Source organism: Petaurus breviceps, unplaced genomic scaffold (genome assembly GCF_028583685.1).
Source record: "Petaurus breviceps papuanus isolate PSGF00001 unplaced genomic scaffold, PetGlider_PUasm1.0 183, whole genome shotgun sequence".
In the NCBI taxonomy this organism is placed as follows: Eukaryota; Metazoa; Chordata; class Mammalia; order Diprotodontia; family Petauridae; genus Petaurus; species Petaurus breviceps.
In genome coordinates, this window is record NW_027185791.1 from 17,317,627 (window position 1) to 17,336,129 (window position 18,503).

General features: G+C 42.5%; 2 protein-coding genes across 2 annotated transcripts in view; both read right to left on the minus strand.

Moving 5' to 3' along the window:
• Positions 1 to 18,503, minus strand: part of UBAP2 (ubiquitin associated protein 2) — a 193,308-nt gene that overhangs the window by 152,528 nt on the left and 22,277 nt on the right. The gene's annotated exons all lie outside the window — the stretch shown is intronic.
• LOC138161132 (uncharacterized) lies at positions 920 to 18,397 on the minus strand. Its single transcript, XM_069087972.1, has 2 exons — positions 12,743 to 18,397; positions 920 to 6,669 (listed from the first exon to the last, which is right to left on the minus strand). The coding sequence occupies exon 2, from the start codon at positions 4,102 to 4,104 to the stop codon at positions 3,118 to 3,120; it is 987 nt and encodes a 328-aa protein (XP_068944073.1). The 5' UTR covers positions 4,105 to 6,669; positions 12,743 to 18,397; the 3' UTR covers positions 920 to 3,117.

The window sequence follows — 18,503 nt, forward strand, 5'->3', positions numbered from 1 at the left end:
ACACTTAGGACACTGATAATGCTGTGGGCAAAGATATGGATTATTCTAACCCTTCTGGAAAACAATTTGGAATTATGCAAGAAAAGCCTTTAAACTGCTAATAATTCTCTTTGACCCAGTAATCTCATATTTGGGAACAAGTGGTCAAATACGAAACATTCACAAAATATTTCTAAATATTCATAGCAACTTTTTTTCCTTCCTTCCTTCCTTCCTTCCTTTCTTCCTTCCTTCCTTCCTTCCTTCCTTCCTTCCTTCCTTCCTTCCTTCCTTCCTTCCTTCCTTCCTTCCTTCCTTCCTTCCTTCCTTCTCTCTCTCTCAAAGAACTAGAAACAAAGTATTGCTCATAGGGGAATGGCTAGACAAATTATGGTCTATGGATATAATGGAATATTATGTTGTAAGAAAGGATGAATACAATGAATTCAGAGAAAAATAGGGAGACTTGTACAAACTGACACAAAACGAAGAAAGCAGAGCCAGGAGGACATATGCACAATGTCTACCATATTCAGATGCTTAAATAACTTTCTGATCTCACTGACTGAGAAGCACCCTTCAATGACGTGGGTGGGCTGCAGCCCATTCACATGTCTGCTCATCCTGTGTGTCTCTTATCCATGTCCTCCCATCTACTGACCATAGGGAAGGGACACCATCATCCCCAGGTACCTTCCTCCCCTGATTTTCAACTTCTGTTTGTGTGTTGTCTTCCCCAATTCAATTGTAAGTTCCATGAAGGCAAGGACTGGTTTTCATATTTGTACCCCTAGTGCCTAATTAGCACTGTGCCTGGTACATCAAAGTGCTGAATAAATGTTTATTGACTGACAGCCTATCTTTTCCTTCTCTTATAAAATTCCAGGATGATTCCTATTCTTTAGATTTCCTTACTGGTTAGGTCACAGATTGCTCATAACCACCACATGTCTCCCCAGTGTCCACTATATGATATTAGATTTTTAAATTTAATTTTTATTCTGAATATAAACACCAAAAAATAAACATTTTCAGATACACAGCAAAACACACAGAGGAAGCAATAACATGAAGCTATAATCTCCATTTCATACTGCTTATTTTTAAAATAAATTTCACACATTCTTTTTTTAAAATAAATTTTTATTGATACCTTTTGCTTTTTCATCATCTAAATTTCTCCCAGTATCCCTCCCCCAACCAGAGAAGCATTTATATATCAAAGAATATTTTCCCACATGACGGTCCTGCTTGCTTTGTGCTTCCTTCTAAACTTTCTTCTGTTCCCTTCTGTGCACTTTTAAAAAAAGTTAAATGGCCTTCTTTTTTGGAATCAATATCAATAACCTTCCCGAAGCCTATCCCAATTAAAAACTGAAAGAGAAAAAAAACCCTTGTATCAAATAAGCATAATCAAACAAAATTAATGCACACAGTGGCCATGTCCAAAAATGTTGCACCTTGAATTCATCACCTTTCTGTCAAAAGGCAGATAGCGTGCTTCCTCGGAGTTCTAGGGACATGGCTGGTCAGTGCATTCGTCAGGGTTCTTAAGTATCTCAGAGTTGTGTTTCTTTACATTGGTGTCCTTGTATAAACAGTTTTGGTTTTGCTTGCTTCACTGGGCATCAGTTCATGCTGCCCAGGATTCTCTGCAATCGTCTCTTTAGGCATTTCTCATGGCACAATAACATTCCATTCCATTCCAGTACCGTTTGTTGAGTCATCCTCCCCATTGTCTAACATTAGATTCCAGTTCTTTTCTCTGCTCACCCCCTTCCCTTTTCCTCTTCCCTCGGTATCAGGAAGTTCGTTGTGCTCCAATAAGTCCCTCCCTGGTACCATCTTCTCTCTGAACCTACTCCCTTTTCCATCACTGTTTGTTCCCCTCTTGAGCTTAGTATATTTCTGCAACAAACTGTGTATTTGGGAGCGTTTGACTCTCCCTTGTGCAATTCAGATAAGAATAAAGTTCATCTGATGATTGCTCTCTATTCGTATACACTTCTCATGCACACTAATTATAAGAAATGGTTACACTCTGCCACCTTCTTTCTCCTTTATACACGAGGGCAATCCTTTTATTCTTCTATCTCTTTCATCTTTTAAAATCTCAGAACAATTAACAGTGAAATGGTAAAGATTGTGAAAGCCTGCAAGTTCCCTTCCAATACTCTTTTGGAGGATGACCTTCATTCATGTAGAGACAGCAATAATTTGGAGCTCTCCCTTTCAGAGCAGGATTGACTATATCTCCCATCAACTTTCTATGGTCACCCCGAGGGGCTGGAATTGTTTTTTCTTTTCTAATGCTAACAGCTCAAGTTCCCATTCAGGTGTGTGCCACTCATGGCTAGTGATCAATGGTGCATGCCCCAATTCCCCTTAACCAATTAACACTGAATAGTTTTATTAAAGGGATATTCACTGCAGCATTTGACACTGTTGATCACTGTTAAGAAATACCAAGAACAGATGTACAAATATTTTCCCCACAACACCCAAGGGCCCATTCTCTCCAAGCCAACTTGGTCCCTGGGGAGAGTGGACTCAGATTTAATGAGGCTTCTTCAGAGCAGTTGCCCCCACCAAGTTCATTTCCAAAAGAGGCAGAGCTGATGGCTGCAGGAGTTCATAATCCTACTCCTGATGCACTGGGTGGAGCAGGCCCTTCAGGACCCCACTCTCCACTGGCTGGCTTCCAGCAAATCTCAGCATGGTTTATAAGCAGTAAAGGAGACTGTCATTGCCCATTCCTCCCCCTCCCTCTCCACACCTTGAGTCCTAAACCCAGCACTCTCCTTTCTTTTCACATCCTCAGTCCCATTACCACCTCCTGAGAGTAACATCCAGGGGCAGGGACCTGGGTCTTCAGGGACACCCTGGACAGGACCAGACTGAGTGAGAACAGACTGAACTGGGCTGGATCCATGTGCAGCTCTATTCACTTAGGCCTGTGCAGCCCTTGGGGGGAGGAACAGCAAGACTTTCGGCTGGAAAACTAGACAGGAGGTCCATTTGTCTCAGCCTAATACCAGGAAGTTGTGTCTCATTTGGGAAAGGAGGGCAAGTAAAAGTTCTGAACTCAAGCAGACTGTAACAACCTTGGTTTAGCTGGTGGTACTCCCCCCTCGGTCACTAAGGACTCACCGTCCTGTTTCCCTTTCTTTCTTTCTCTTCCACTCCACACATCCTAATGAACTTTACCCGCTGATACAGTTGAGTCTCACAGAGAAGGAATGTTAGAGTGGTGGCAGACAGAGCCATTTTTTTTCTGTGCTCAGGGGGTGGGGAATTGTCATTACACTGGTGTGAGAAAGCAATGAACTGACTAGAGTCTAAGGGGGGTGGAAGTGGGAGGTGTGTGCTCACCGGGTCCAGGCAATAAGCATTCATTATGAGCCGGGCACTGGGATAGGGAGTAGAAACAAAGGCAAAAACAGTCCTTGCCCTTCGAGAGATCACAACTGACAGGGGGGACGACATGCAAACAACTATGTACAAACAAGGTCGATGTGGGATGTACTTAAGATGGTCATGGAGGGAAGGCACTACCACTGAGGGAGACCAGAGGCAGAATATTAGCTGAGACTCAGAGGGATCCAGGGAATCCAGGAGGGGGAGCATCCTGGGAATGGAGGACAGGCAGTGAAAAGGCGGGGCCAGGAGGGGGCTAGACTGTTGGAGCTTCAGAGAGAAGGCCAGTGTCGCTGGGTCACACAGCAGGCAGGCTGGGATTGTTGGAGGGTGCCAGGTTATGAGGGGCTTTAAAAGCCAAACAGGATTTTGTATTTGACCCTGGAGGTAACAGGGAACCACGGGAGTTACTGACCGGGGTGCTTTAGGAAGATCGCTTTGATGGGTGACATGGACTGGACTGGACAGAGACTTGAAGAGGGAATCAAGCAGCAGGCTATGGCAATGGTTGGGGCACGAAGTGATGAGGCCCCACACCAGCGTGGTGGCAGTATCAGAGGAGAGAAGGCAGATAGGAGAGATGTTACGAAGGTCGACTTGACAGCCTTGGCAACAGATTGGATAAGCCGGCCAAATACAAGCGACAAGCTGAAGATGCCATTCAGGTTTTGAACCTGGGTGATGGGTTGGATGGCGGTGCCTTAGCATTTGGGAAGTCAGGAAGTTGGGGAGAGGTTGGGTGGTTGGAGGGGGACATAATGAGTTCTATTTTGGACAAATTGAGTTTAACATGTTTATGGGACATGCAGTATGGGATGTCTACTAGGCAACTGGAGATGTAACTGGAGGTCAGGAGAGACATTAGGGCTGGATAAATAGATCTGAGAATCATCTGCACATAGATGATAATTGAATCCATAGGAGCATATGAAAAATTGTACAGAGGGAGAAAAGAAGAAGGCCCAGGGCAGTGTCTTGGGCAACACCTATGGTTAGTAGGTACAAGCTGGATGAAGAGGCAGGAAAGGAGACTGAGAAGGAGTGGTCAGACAGGTAGAATCAGGACACCTAGAGAGGAGAGGGTAATTAATAGTGTCAGGCTACGGAGAGGTCAAGAAGAATGGTGATTGAGAAAGGCCATTAGATTGGGCAATGAAGAGATCACTGGTAACTCTGACGAAGGCAGTTTCAGTTGAATGATGAGGTAAAAAACTGGATTGCAAAGGGCTTGAAGAGAAGTGGAGGCACCGTTGTAGATGTCCTTCTTGAGGAGTTTAGCCACAAAGAGGAGAGATACAAGACGAAAACTACCAGGGACAGAGGCAGTGGTGCTGGTAAAATTTGAACAACCAGCGCTCTGAAAAGACAACACCCTTTTAAGTTTAATCTTCATCATTACCATCTTCTCCATCACTTTCTTAAGCACAGACAATCAACAAAACAGTATGACGGAAGCCCTGGTTTTATAGTCTGCCAATTTCTGAGGCGTAAATATTTCCACTGAAAATTTAACAATTAGCTCTTATGAGTCAATAGGAGCTGGTTCCAGCATACCCTTGGATGGGAGGATCAAGGAGGTTTTTCTGAGGTTAAGGGAGACATGGACATGTTTGTGAGCAGCAGAGAAGCAGCCAGTAGACAGAGATTGAAGATTAGTGAGAGAGTGTGGGTGACAGAGAGTACTTTAAATCTATTGGAGAAGACAGGATGGAATTGAATCACTTGTTCATAGGGAAAAGTTTGCTTTGGTAAAGAGATAGGCTACCTCTTTACATAATATGGGGATGAAGGAGGAGATATTGGCAGAAGGCATATAAATGGTGGGAGGGGAGAAGAGAAGACTCTTGGTGAATGGCCTCTTTTTTTTTTTCAGTGTTCTCAGCTGAGAGTGCAAAGTTCTCAGGCAAGGTTCTCAGCTGAGAGTGCAAAGCCAAGTGTGAAGGGAGAGCCAAGGGAAGGTTGAGAAGGATGAAAAGGTTTGGAAAAGCCATTGTGGTGAGTGGGTAGTGAGTGAATTGATTAAGGAGTTGTAAAAGGCTGGAGGAATTGCTGAGGAGAGAACCTATTGGAGATTATGTAACATAAATTTGGTGAAGACTTGGGCAGCCCAGTTTCGTGATTTTCTCTAGCTCTGCCCAGTGGCAAGGGAGCAGGAACAAAGGCAGTGGATGGTGGGGGTAATCCAAGGTTTAGGCTCAGCAGGGTAAGATTAGTGAGAGGATAAGGGGTCCAGGGACTCAGGAGGAGAGTGTAGAAGTGAACTGGTTCACCTAGTGGTCAAGATGGAGAAGGGAAGAAAGTGTCGCTGGTGTAAATCTCCTGGCTTGGGAAAGAACTGAGGGGTGATCTGATTGGAGGTGAGGATGGTGAGGATGAAGAGCAGGACTAGGGGTTGTAAGGCAGAGGGAAAGGTGGAATGACGATAGACAATGACAGATGAAGGAATTTCGGAGTTCACCGGCATAGAAGTAGAACAGCTGTGGGCAGTGGCAAGGTCACGTATTTGACCATCTCTTTGTGAAGATGAGGTAAAGGGGGGATGAGTAAACTGAGGAATCAGAAAGCGAATCACCGGAACTGGGTGGCAGTCATCCATTTTTGACAAGTCCTGGGATGTTTTCAGTTACTTCTTGGAACTATCCCCCAGGAGGACAAAAGACCTCTCTGTTGTTATCAGGTCCCCCTGGGTGCAGAGACACCAACCACCAAAGGCATTCTACCTTTACTGCACAATCTCTCACCTGATAGCTTCTGTGGTTCTCCATCAGTCCTTGGAGGTCAAGCAACCACTTCCTCCTTAGGGCACCCAGCTCCTTCCTCTTCTGGAATTCTCTCCTCTCTCTCTTTTAAGCTCCAAGGTACAGTGTCTCCTGACACCATAGGATCACATCCTTTGATTCTCCAACTTCCTGACAAGGATCAAGATTCCCGTTATTTCAGGTTCTTTTCCCCTGATTGAAGCCTGCTTCTGTTTTTTTATGTGTTTGTTTTTTAGGAAGATTTCGTGGTTCCTGATAATCTGGAGGGTAAAGAGGTGTTCCTCAGGGCTCTTCAATTTTTCTTCTAGGAGGGAAACCAGCCTATGCTTGGAACAGAGATAGTGTCAGTAGTCTCAGGTCTGTTTTTGACTCTGACACTCTCTGGGAAGTCCCAACGGCCTCAGTTTTCTCCTCTTATATGAGGACAATAATGTTTTCAGTGATACCATAACGTCTTTTGAAATCCTTAGCATAGATAGTATCCCCTTGTGTGCAGAGCCCTGCACTAGGAACCCTGGAGAGGATAAAAAATAAATATAAATCTATGGTCCTTGCCTTTTTGAACTTTACAATTCAGTTCAATTTGACTTTGTAAATTAATACAACAACCAGAGAATTTTGTGATTTAGTAAGTTTCTATCAGAAGTATTTAAACAAAGGCTGGATGACCACTGTTCCATTTGTTCATTCATTCATCCATTCATTCATTCAACATTTGACAAGTATTGACTATATCCCTGCTATATTTGAGTCATTATTCAAGATGTTGGTGGGGGATACAGTTCATAACGGGTACCCTCTCTCAAGGTGCTTATAATCTATCAGAGGGCAATAAGATATATATGGAAATAGATAGAACACAAAACTTGGTGTGGCCAAGTGTTCATTGAGTGAGGTCAAAACAAAGGATTGAGGAAATCCTGAAGAGGAAGAGATCACTGGTGGCCTGAAGGATGAAAGGCATTTGCCTGCCTTGGGCAAGGTCTAAAAATTGTATACTTTGATCTAAGTTACTGTTGCCTGGAGGTTTTGAGCTTTCACTGGAGGATATGCAACTTGACATTGCAAAAGTGGAACTGTCTGTGCCTTAAAAAGAAAGAGAGTTTGAAAACTTCCTGATTGCTTCCATTTCCCTATACTCTTCTAGTTGCCTACGAAGCAGCTGCCTCTAGTCCCTGCCTTGGGAGGACAAAACCCTTAGCGGTTTGGTGTGCTGGAAACAATACTGGATGTGTAGTTGGAAGACTTGACGGTAAATCCTCTCTCTGCAACCCCATCCTGGGTCATCTTAGACAAGTCATTTAACTTCTTGGGAATGGTTTCCCTGTCTATTAAATAAGGCTGGAGTAAATGAGCTCCGATTGTATGGGTCTAAGCTCTCAATCTTATATGTACATCCACAGAAGACTTCCTGGTAGAGGTGGTATTTGAATTGGCACTTGGAGGGTGGATAATATTTCAGTAGATGGAGATGTGGGGTAGTGGGAAGGAAGGACACTTTAAGTAGAGGTAAATTAATGAGCCAGGAAAGCATGGGCTGTGTTGTTGGGATGGTGATTTTGATCCCTTGATTTATCTGGGGGTGGGGTTAGGGATGGGAAGGGATATAATATTTTGACACATAATTCACTTCACTCAAAATGACTACTCCCCCATAGAAACTTTTCACAAAAGAAATAGCTGGGCATTTAATAATTGTGTTTGCAACTAACAGTACGTGTTACTTTTGCTAACAAAAAGGCAGCTAGGTGGTGCAATAGAGAGCTGGACTTGGAGTCAGGAAGGCCCGAGTTCAAATCCAGCCATAGACATTTATTAGGAATGTGACTGAACCTGTTTGCCTCAGTTTCCTCAACTGTAAAATGGGGATAACAGCAGTACCTCTCTCACAGGGTTGTGAGGATCAAATGAGGTAATAAAATGCTTATCACTGTGCTTGGTACATAGTAGGTGCTTAATAAATGCTCCTTCTCTTCCCTTGGAGTCGTCTCTTCTTCAGGCTAAATATCTCCAGTTCTTTGAACAGAACCTCAAAAATGGCCCTTGATTTTCTTGATTGCCTTTCTCTGCATGCTTTGTAGCTTATCAATGTCCTTCCTGAAGTGTGGCCCTGAGCATGTACCCAACATTCCAGATGGGATCTGATTAGGGCTGAGTACAACAGAGCTTTCACCTTCCTGCCCTTCAAAGGCGTGCCTTTTTTAATGCACGTTTTAATGAAGGTTATCTTTGCTCCCCCCCCCCAGCTGCTGTATTACACACTTAACTCATTGAGCTTTCATCTCATCAAGACACCCAGATCTTGGGGCGGCTAGGTGGCACAGTGAGTAGAGCAATGGCCCTGGAGTCGAGGCCCTGAGTTCAAATTCTGCCTCAGACACTTAACACAAAAAACTAGCTGTGCCACTTAACCCCAGTTGCCCTGCCTTCCCTCCAAAGACACCCATATCTTTTTCAGAAAGACTGCTGACTAGCTAACCTTTCCCGTTTTGGACTTATAAAGCCAATTTAACATTTATCCCTATTGGATTTCAGATTATTAGATTTGGTCCAGTGTTTGAGCTTGTCTACACCGACTCTGTCACTTGGTGTATTCACTGGCTTTCCACCCCAGTTTCACATCACCAGTAAACCTAACGTCATCTATCTCTATTCCCAAGTTATTGACCAAAAAAAAGTTAAATAGCAAAGGGCCAAGGAGAAATTGTTGAGAATATTCTACTAGAGACCACCTTCCAGTTTGACCTTACACTCTAAATGATGAGTCCACCCATTCAGCCTGTTTCAGTCACCTACCCTATATCTTTCCATTTTATCCACAGCATTATAGTATAAAATACTTTACCAAATCCAGGTAAACTAATATTTAGTGCATTCCCTTTATCAACCATAGCCCCGTTGAAAAACGAAATGAGATGACTCTGGCATTTGTTCTTGATGAAGGCTTGCTGGATTTGTGATTATTGCTACTTCTTCTACATATTAACTAACCATCCTTTTAAAAGAAATGATAGCATCTGCCCACACATAAAAGTCATAAATGCCTGGTCTACAGTTCAAAAACTTTTCTCTTTAAAAAAAAGCAACTAAAAAACCCCACAAAAATGGAACTTTTTCCCTTCTCCAGTCCTGTGGTACCGATTCCATTTCCCATGATCTTTCAAAGATAAATGAGTATTAATCAATCACACCTGCCAGTCATTTCATTGACCTAGGATACAATTCATCTGGGTCTAGTAAGAGAGGTCAGTTGAGAGCATGAAGGAGAGGCAGCATTGTTTCATTCAGGCTAGATGTTCTCCTTAAAAAGGCAAGGAAACCTTTGAGACTCGATTGGTCTAGGGGACTAAAGAGTCAAGCCCTTGATATGGTTTGCTGGTTTCCTGGAGAATAAAAAGTCCAGCCTACGAGCATTTCTTAAGACTTAATAGAATACCCACTGTTGTGCTAGTCAACACACCTTTCTAGCCAGGTGCTGCCACCATGGCAAATGCAGAAGCAGAGGGGAGCTGTCTCCACCTGAATCCAATGTTTCCAAAAAGGTATGGTCCATGAGTATTTTGTTGTGTTCCAGATCCAAGTCTCAAGATCAGCAGGGCCTGAGTTGGATTTGGCCCAGAATGTTTTGCATTATATCTGCAAGATAACTTAGGATAACTTTGTGGTTGAAGGTGCAGAAGGGTGATGCAGAATGCACAGATACTTGGGTGTTTGGATAACTGGATACAGGCTTGTGGCCACTTTATTTTTGATTGAAAAGGCTAAGTCATCACAATGGGGCAGGGAAGGGGTTTCATTGACACTGCAGAATTAGTCCGATGGGTGTTTAAGAACATCAACTGGGAGAGTGCAGGTATTACAAGGGCTTGTTTTTGTTTTGCTTATGGTCCCAAAAAACAAATTGAAACAAAAACCTCGGACACCTGCATATGGAAAATGAAAGTGTGTCAACTTGAGATAAATGTGAATGTACTTTTTGAATTCTTAGCAGTATGACCTAAAGACTGAGGGCATATTTAATAGCACAAATGAAATGTATGATACTGATCAGGGCATATGGGATGTATGGTCTCCAGCCTAGAGGTCTTTATAAAAAAAATTGTATTGATTTTGTTTTACATCACCAAAATTTCCCCTAGTATCCCTCCTCCTCCTTCCTAAAGAACTATTCTATATAATAACATTTTTAAGAGAAAAAAAGAAAAAGGTAGTAAACAAGTGAATAAGCCTGAAAATATTTGCATGTCCCACATCGGTGGGCTTCTCACCTCTGCAAAAGCAGAGGCAGGGGTGTCTTCTTGTCTCTCTTCTTTGGACTAGTGCTGTTTTTTGTTGTTGTTGCGATTTTGCAACATGAAGATTAAAGAAAATAATTTATTCTTTTTTTAAGATTACAAAAATTTTCCTCAGCATCTTTCAACCGTCATTTCGTATAGCAAATAATTTCAAAGATAAAAAAGAAATCAGCAAAATTATTTAAAGTGATACAAAGTCTGAAAATATATGCAATGCAACACACTGATGGACCTGCACCCTTTGCAAATGAGTGGGTTGGAGGTGTCTTCTCATATCCCTTCTTTGGGGCCATGTTTGTCTTTTTTGTAATTTTGCAATATTCCCTTTTAAATATTTTGTGGCTGTTCTTTCCATTTTCACAGCTCCCCTCTGCCTCTGCATGTGTCATAGCCAAAGCACCTGGCCGGAAAGATGTGTTTGACTGACACAGCAGAGGGTATCTTCCCATTTACATCATTGTGACTGGGTACATTGTTTTCTTGGCTCTGCTTATTTCACTCTGCATCAGGTTATGTAAATCTTTCCATGCTTTTCTGTACTCATCACTTTCATAATTTTTTGCAGCAAGTCATATTCCATTACATTCATGTACCATTATTTAAGACATTCCCCAATTAACTGTCATTAACTTTGTTTCTAATTCTTTGTTATCACACAAAAAAATGTTGCTAAATATTTTGTTGTACACAGGGACTTCCTATCCTTGACTCTGTTGGGGTGTAAGCCCAATCATGGAATGTCTGGGTCAAAGAGCATGAATGTTTTAGTCACTTAATTTAAATAATTCCAAATTACTTTCCAAAAATGGTTTAGTGGCTCCGCCAACAAAGCATCAGTGTACTTATCTTCCCACAACCGTTCCAGTATTGACTATTCTTATCTTTTTTCTTCTTTGTAATTTGCAGCGTGTTTGGTGAAACCTTGGGTTCAACCTAGAGATATTGCTGGTCATTGTGTAGAATTTTACTGAGATCAGGGCCATGAGAAAAAAGGAAAGGAGTGAAAATAAAGATAACTGGGAGATACTTGGTCTTGATTAAGAAACTCAGTCTTTACCTGTTACTCACACCAGAGGGAATTGGAGAATGAGTGGGATTTCACCACCAAAGCAATTGCGAGAACTGTAGAACTTTTGCACAATTTAATGAGTTATTGGAACAATGACTGGTGATAGAATGGTCTAGTATGGCCATGGTAGAGCTCCTCCTGGTCATTGAATTCCATCAGCTTATGGGATTTTACCTAAGATTTACTTTGCAAAACCAGGTGAAATCAGTTAGAGGTCCCAGACGAGACGAGACCTGTTCTTTGTCTCTATTTTTAGTGGCTAACATGGGGAGTTGTACATACCCCTCCCCATAAAGACAGATTCCCTTTGTAGACAGTTCCCCCATGAAAGTCAGCAGAGGGTTGAAAATTACTGTAAGAGATGTGCTAGACTAGATCTGACATTCCACTATGACCCTGGTGCCCTATGCCATCAGGAACAAGTAGCCCTTATCTTCTGGGCAGAGCGCCACTTGAGTGGTGTCAATGACAGTGGTTACTCTGTGATGTACCACTGGAGAGGCCTAATCGTCAAATTTGAGCAAGGGACTGAAACAGTCCTAATGCCTAGCTGGGGAAATAAGGCTGTCCATAGAACTCCATTCCAATAGTGGAAGGTGATGATGCTCTTCCTTCTAAGCAGCTTTGGATCCCCTTGGGAGAACACTAGCAAAACTGTAGCAGAACATCTGGGATTGGGGGAGTATAAGCTTTTCTGTTCCATCAAAGTTTAGGGCATCTTTGCTGAGGTGGAGTTGAGAGGTAAGGCCCACATCTGGTTCACAATTGTGGATAATCAGGGTGGGTATATTTGGGAAAAGACATAATAAATACTTAAGTCAGTCAGTACCCGTAAGATGCGATTACTCTAACCTTTACACCAATTACTGGGAATAAATGGGAACCCTGGGAATTTCCTGAAGTTGCCGTGTAGGTAACGTCAAACAGTATCCAGTGTTGGGGAGTGCTGTGCTATGCTAACTCCCCAATCTACAAATAATCCCTGTACAAAACACTTAGCACAGTGCCTGACGACATGTCGTAGGCACCATATAAATGCTTATTCCCTTTCTCTTCCCTTCCCTTCCCAGTGTGGCCAGTGAAAAAGGTGGGTGACCCTTGGAGGCTCACAATGGATAAGAGAACTGAACAAAATTGCTATGCTTAATGAAGTGGCTAACTCTGACCCCCAATAACGAGGCAGAGCAGGTGGCCCAGGCCTCAGGAGAGAGGTATGGACTTACGTTGCTACTCATTCCTTTTTCTCTATTCTTGTGGCTGACACAGGTCAAAGGCTGTTCACTTTCTTCCTGGAGGAGTCCAGTATACCTCTGCTGTCCTTCCCCAATGTTACCTGAATTTTCCTTCATATATCCAGTCTTATAGGCAGAGACCTGAAAGAGAAGCTGCTTCCTCAGTACATCAATGTCTGCTGTGTGAAGCAACATGAAGGCCCATTTGGCTGGAGTGAAAAAGGCAAGGAGAGGAGTGCATAAGGCTGAAGAAGAAGCATAAGCAAGAAGAGCTTTCAAAGCAAGAGGACTTTATATTTGAGCCTAGAGGCAACAGGGAGTCGTGGGAATTTGCCAAGTGAGGCAATGACACAGTTGGACCAGAACTTTAGGGAAATTATTTTTGCAGCTATGTGGATGATACATTGGAATGGAGAAACATGTGAGACAGAGGGACCAAGTAGGAGGCTATTGCAATAAATCCATGAGAAGGGATGAGGACCTGTCCCAAGGTGGGGGCCATATGATGCATAGGAGAGGACAGATGTGAGAGGCTGGGGAAGCAGAAATGATAAGATTCATGTTTCAAAAAAAGCTATTCCAACTTTAGGCTATAGTAGGAGCCCCATATCCAGAACAAAGTGTCTTTGGTCAGATAACATCTGCACCACTAGGTTAACTTTTGAATACACATTACAGAGAGGACACAATGAAAAACAGAGGACTGCCAGGCTGGTGACAGACCTCAAAATGATGTCATATGAGTACTAGCCGAAGGAACTGCCAGTGTTTGCCTGGAGAAAACTTGGGGAACATTCTATCTGTTGCTCTCTCAAAGGCTACCGAAGACCTCTTAATGGTTAAGTCTTACGGCCTTTTCTCAGTCCCCATCCTTCTTGAACTCTATGCAACATGACACTTTGGCTACCCTCTCCCTCCTACATTCTCTCTCTTCTCTGGGTATTGGTAATGCAGGTTTTCTTCTCTTGTTCCAGGCATGTGGAATCGTGTAAACAAATGTGAAGGCAGGAAATCCCAAACTGTGTTTTAGGAACAGTATGTAAACCAGTTTGGCTGAAAGAGTATTCCTGTAAGGAATGAGCTGAGTCACCAAAGAAGTGACAAGACCCTTGGGGAAAAAAGTGACTATTTCGTTCTAGACTTCAAAGTAACACAGGGTGCAGGAACACAGGTCATATCTAAGCGCACATTTCACAAGTTCTAAGAAACATCAAGAAGTTCTGAGAACAATGGGAGTGATCCTAAGACAGTTTGAAAGGGATGGGAGACCATAAAGATAAAAATTCTGACAATATAATCACTAATGATCTGGATGAAAAAGAAAAGGGAAGAAACACGGTAGAGGTGAGTGCGCTCGACTTCCAATTCCTGGGAAAATTTTAAAAGGCATTTATTATTACAGGCAGTATGATTAGTGAGTATATAGAAAAGGCAACAGGAATCATAGAGAGACAGCATGATTTCACTGAGATCAGGATGTCATATATGACATCCCAATTCCTTTTCTGACAGGGTTACTAGTCTAGTATACCATGGGAATGTCATAGCCATAAATATAACTGAAATTCAGCAAAACACTTGGTAAAGTCTTTCCTGCTATCCACATGAAAGATGTGGGCTATACCACAGGTGCTAAGCTCACTGTAATAACACTCCCCTTATAAGCTCAATCAGGTAAAGATGTAATCAAAAGATGTTTAACGAAAAACAAAAATACAGTACCATGTAGCTGATGTGTAATTTTCTAAGTCAATATGCAGCCCCAGGGATGTTCTAATTGATTTTGACACCCTGTGCATTCAGAACAGATTAATGACCCATCCTGAGGACAGCGGCTCAGTGTCCATCTGGAAGTCTCTCCTGGAGTGTCCCAGGAACTGGTCTGGAGCTCTTTGCTATAAAACAGTTTTGTCAATGGCTTGAAGTCACAGATATGCTGACATGCCTGAGTCCTCCTGTCATCCTCTGACCCTAATGCTTTAGGTTCTCAAGCAAATGTAACCTTATTTTCCAGCAGTGTCTCAATCACTTGGTCCCTGCAATGATGCTATTTTTTAAAATGACTGTGCACTGCAGAGAGGTTCCATTTCTCATTCTGCCCCCCTAAAACCACCTCTTATAATAATCACATAGTTTGTGGCATGTCTGGTACATTTGAAAGGCCAGACAGCTGCCTTCAACAAGGAGTCACTGGAAATCTGTTCAAAATAATTGAGCCCCAAAACAAACTACCTAGAAAAACAATCTACTTATTATAACTGCTGGGAAAAATATTAAATAGTATGGTTTAAATTAGGCTTAAACCAACATCTTTTACCACATTCCATAAGAGACTCAGAAAAGATACGTGAACTCAATATTAAAGGCTGTGCCACCCAAAAAAAAACCAGAAGTAATTGAGCAATGACAGCTATGGGAAGGGGATGAATTCTTAATCAAATGAGAGACAGAGGAAATTTCGAAGGATAAAACAGACAATTTTGATTACATGAAATTGAAAAGCTTTTGTATAAACAAAATTAATACGTTTAGGATAAAAATAGAAGTAGTCAGTTGGGGAAAAAAAAAAATCTTTGCATCAATTGTCGCTAACAAGGGTTTGATATGCCAAATATAGAGACAACTGTCAGAAACATATGACCAAAAGTCATTTCCCAAGTGGCCAAAGATATGAAGAAAAAGTTCTCAAGAGAAGAATTGCAAACTATTAACAACCATACAAAAAGAATATTCTAGAATCAGCACTACTTAAACTGTGGGTTATAGCCTTAATGGCAACAGGAAAAGATTTCTGAATTTGCAACGACCAAAGATTAATTTAAAATCAAAAGTGTAATGAATCTGAGGTGTTTCTGGCAGCGCTTGCCCAGGATGCATCGCACAACTTCAGGGCAGCCTTGACTCTGAACACAAAGCATGTGAACTTTGCCCTGCGCATGCCCTCAGGCCACACAACACTAACAAACTGCTGAAACTCAGGTGAGGCGTCAGCAAGTGGAAAAAGTTTAAGAAGCCCTGGGGTGGTGAGAAGGGGAAAAACGGGGAGAAAATCTGTAACTCAAAATCTTGCGGAAATGAATCATGTCAACTAGAAGTTAATAAAGCACTTGATTAAAAAAAAAAGTGTAAGAAGCCCGGCTGTAAAACACTAACAATAAAAGAAATGCAAATAAAAACAACCCTGAAAGTTTTAAGTCACATCTGACAGACTGGCAAAGATGACAAAAGATGGGAGGAGTTGGTGCATGAGAAGTTGTGGAAAGACAACATGTGGGAACATGGCTTTAACAAGGGATGATGAAAAACTATGGCCTTAGAAGGGGCCTTGACCTTTCCTGAACCTAAGGCACCTGAGAAGGACCTTAGAGAAGGAAGACAAGGCCCTCCAATGGAAGGCATACTCTAATAGATGCAGGGCAGAGACTGGATAGAGTGGCAAAAAGAAAACTCTACTACGCGAGGGCCAAGAATTAATCTGCCTCTCCAGCTCAGTGTTCTTCTGGCATCTCAGCTTCCTCCTTACTTTTCTGCTGGACCTGAGAATCAAGGAAGAGCTACTTTTAAGTGCTTCAGGAAGATGACAGCTTCCTTCATCTTCTCCAGCAGCAAGTAAGACTAAGGATGGGTGAGACATGGTCATTTGTAGACAGTAGACAGGATAAGAGGGAAGCTGAGTGAGTGGGGATAAATGAGGGGGCAATCTGATGGAGATGGGATGAAATGCGCCCTTCCTTTTCTTCTCTATGCCATGAAGTTAAGCCTATCGTTAAAAGTCTGAATGTGACCCCTAGTGGTGGCACTTGTGGGAAGTGGCACCCATAGGATCAGTGGGCTCCATAAAGCTCTCCTTATTATCTCTCTCACCCAGAAAACCTTGCTCTGTAGGCCATCCACCTGCCATAGCCAGAAGCAGACTTGGTTGCTGATTCCAGAACTGCCAACTCCTTGATCTCCCACACTGCATCAAGGAGGAGCTGGCCCCTTAATGCCTTGTGCTGCACCTGCATTTTACAACTCTGGACAGACTGCAACCTATTAGGAAGAGATATGCAACAAGTAGGGCGGCTGCCCAGGCCACTGGACTGGGTCACTTCGCTTCTGCCTTCTGTACACCTGGAGCTTAAAACGTGCCTCACCTGGTTATAACTGTCTAATCATATTTCTTATTCCACGTGTTCTTTTGAAGCTTCTGCAGGGTGCACGGGTCCAAGAGCCCTCACCTTTCTGTCCCCTACGTTGTCAGATGATCCTTTGGGCCAAAAGGGATTCAGACTTCAATATGAAAATCCTTTTCCAGTTGGCTAGTAAAACCTCTGTCGGGCTTATGTGACTGGTCTCAGTCTGGTTCACTGTCACTTCCTATGCATCAAAATATTTAAATAATTTAATATTTAAATTTAATTTAGCTTAAATTAAATAATTTAAATATTTAAATAAAATATTCTTCTGGTAGAAAAGAAATAGGAACAAAGTAGATACTCCCTGATTGAGCAACGGCTAAGCGAATCGTGGAACACACATCACTGTTGTATAAGGAATGACAAGCATGCTGAGCACAGAGAAGCACGTAAAGAGCTCCATGAAATGGATTCACAGTGAACTAAGCAGGGTCAGGAACACAACACAAGTATCACCAATGACTACCGTTATGGAAAGAGAAACCACAACTGCCACAAAACCAGAAAGGACGAAGAGACAGGAAAAGTCCCCTTCTCATTCTGCAGGGCTTGGGAGTCCACAGATACACAACACAGCAGGTAAGGTCAGATTTTTTTCCCATGTGTTGATTAGTTTTCAATTTTTTTTTTCTTCCTCTTTTTCTTTTAAAAAAATATTCTCTGGGAGTGGCTAGGTGGCACAGTGAATAGATAGAGCACCAGCCCTGGAGTCAGGAGGACCTGAGTTCAAATTTGACCTCAGACACTTTAACACTAGCCGTGTGACTTTGGGCGAGTCATTTAACCCCAATTGCCCTGCCTTCCCCCCCCCCTCCAAAAAAAAGCAAAACAAAACAAAACAAAAAAAAACATTCTCTGTTACTAAGAGTGGGAAGGGATACTATAGGGTAGGAAAATCCAGGTGGTATAAAAATAAAATACATGATTAAAAGTGTATTTTAAAAAGATCTCTGCTCTGATTTCTGAGTTCTGTGCTTCAGAATTCTATTCTCAGTGCTTAAAGGAAGGGCTGGGAAATGAGCAGTAGGAGAATTGTCCTGAAGAATCCTCTTTCCTAGTCCCTAGATTTCTTCTTCTTCCCCCTGGCAATGGTAGATTCCTGACTAGGTGTCCTAATCTGTTTAATAAAGCTGCTGCTGCCTTTTTTTTTTTTTTTTTTTTTTTTTTGCTTTTTGGAGGGGAAGGTAGGGCAATTGGGGTTAAGTGAGTTGCCCAAGGTCACATGGCTAGTCTGAGGCTGGATTTGAACTCAGGTCCTCCTGACTCCAGGGCTGGTGCTCTATTCACTGCACCATGTAGGCACCCCATATAAAGCTTCTTTTACAGAGTATCTAATGACTGTGTACAGTGCTATGAGTTCAGATATTCTTGTGTGTAAAATGAAATGATTTAAATAGGGATAGAATACATGCCTTTGGCCTTACTAGTACTGTGAGGTCACACGTGCCACCATTATGTACCTTCATACTTATTCCAGTCCCTAGGGTGCTAACTGGACATGAATGCCAATTCCTAAGGACTTGAGAGGGTCTATCTCTCTTCCTACCAAGGCCCTCCCACCTTCCACCCTGTAC

Bases quoted from the DNA above. Each gene is read 5' to 3' on its own strand.
- LOC138161132 (XM_069087972.1), bottom strand. From the start codon at position 4,104: ATGCTAAGGCACCGCCATCCAACCCATCACCCAGGTTCAAAACCTGAA.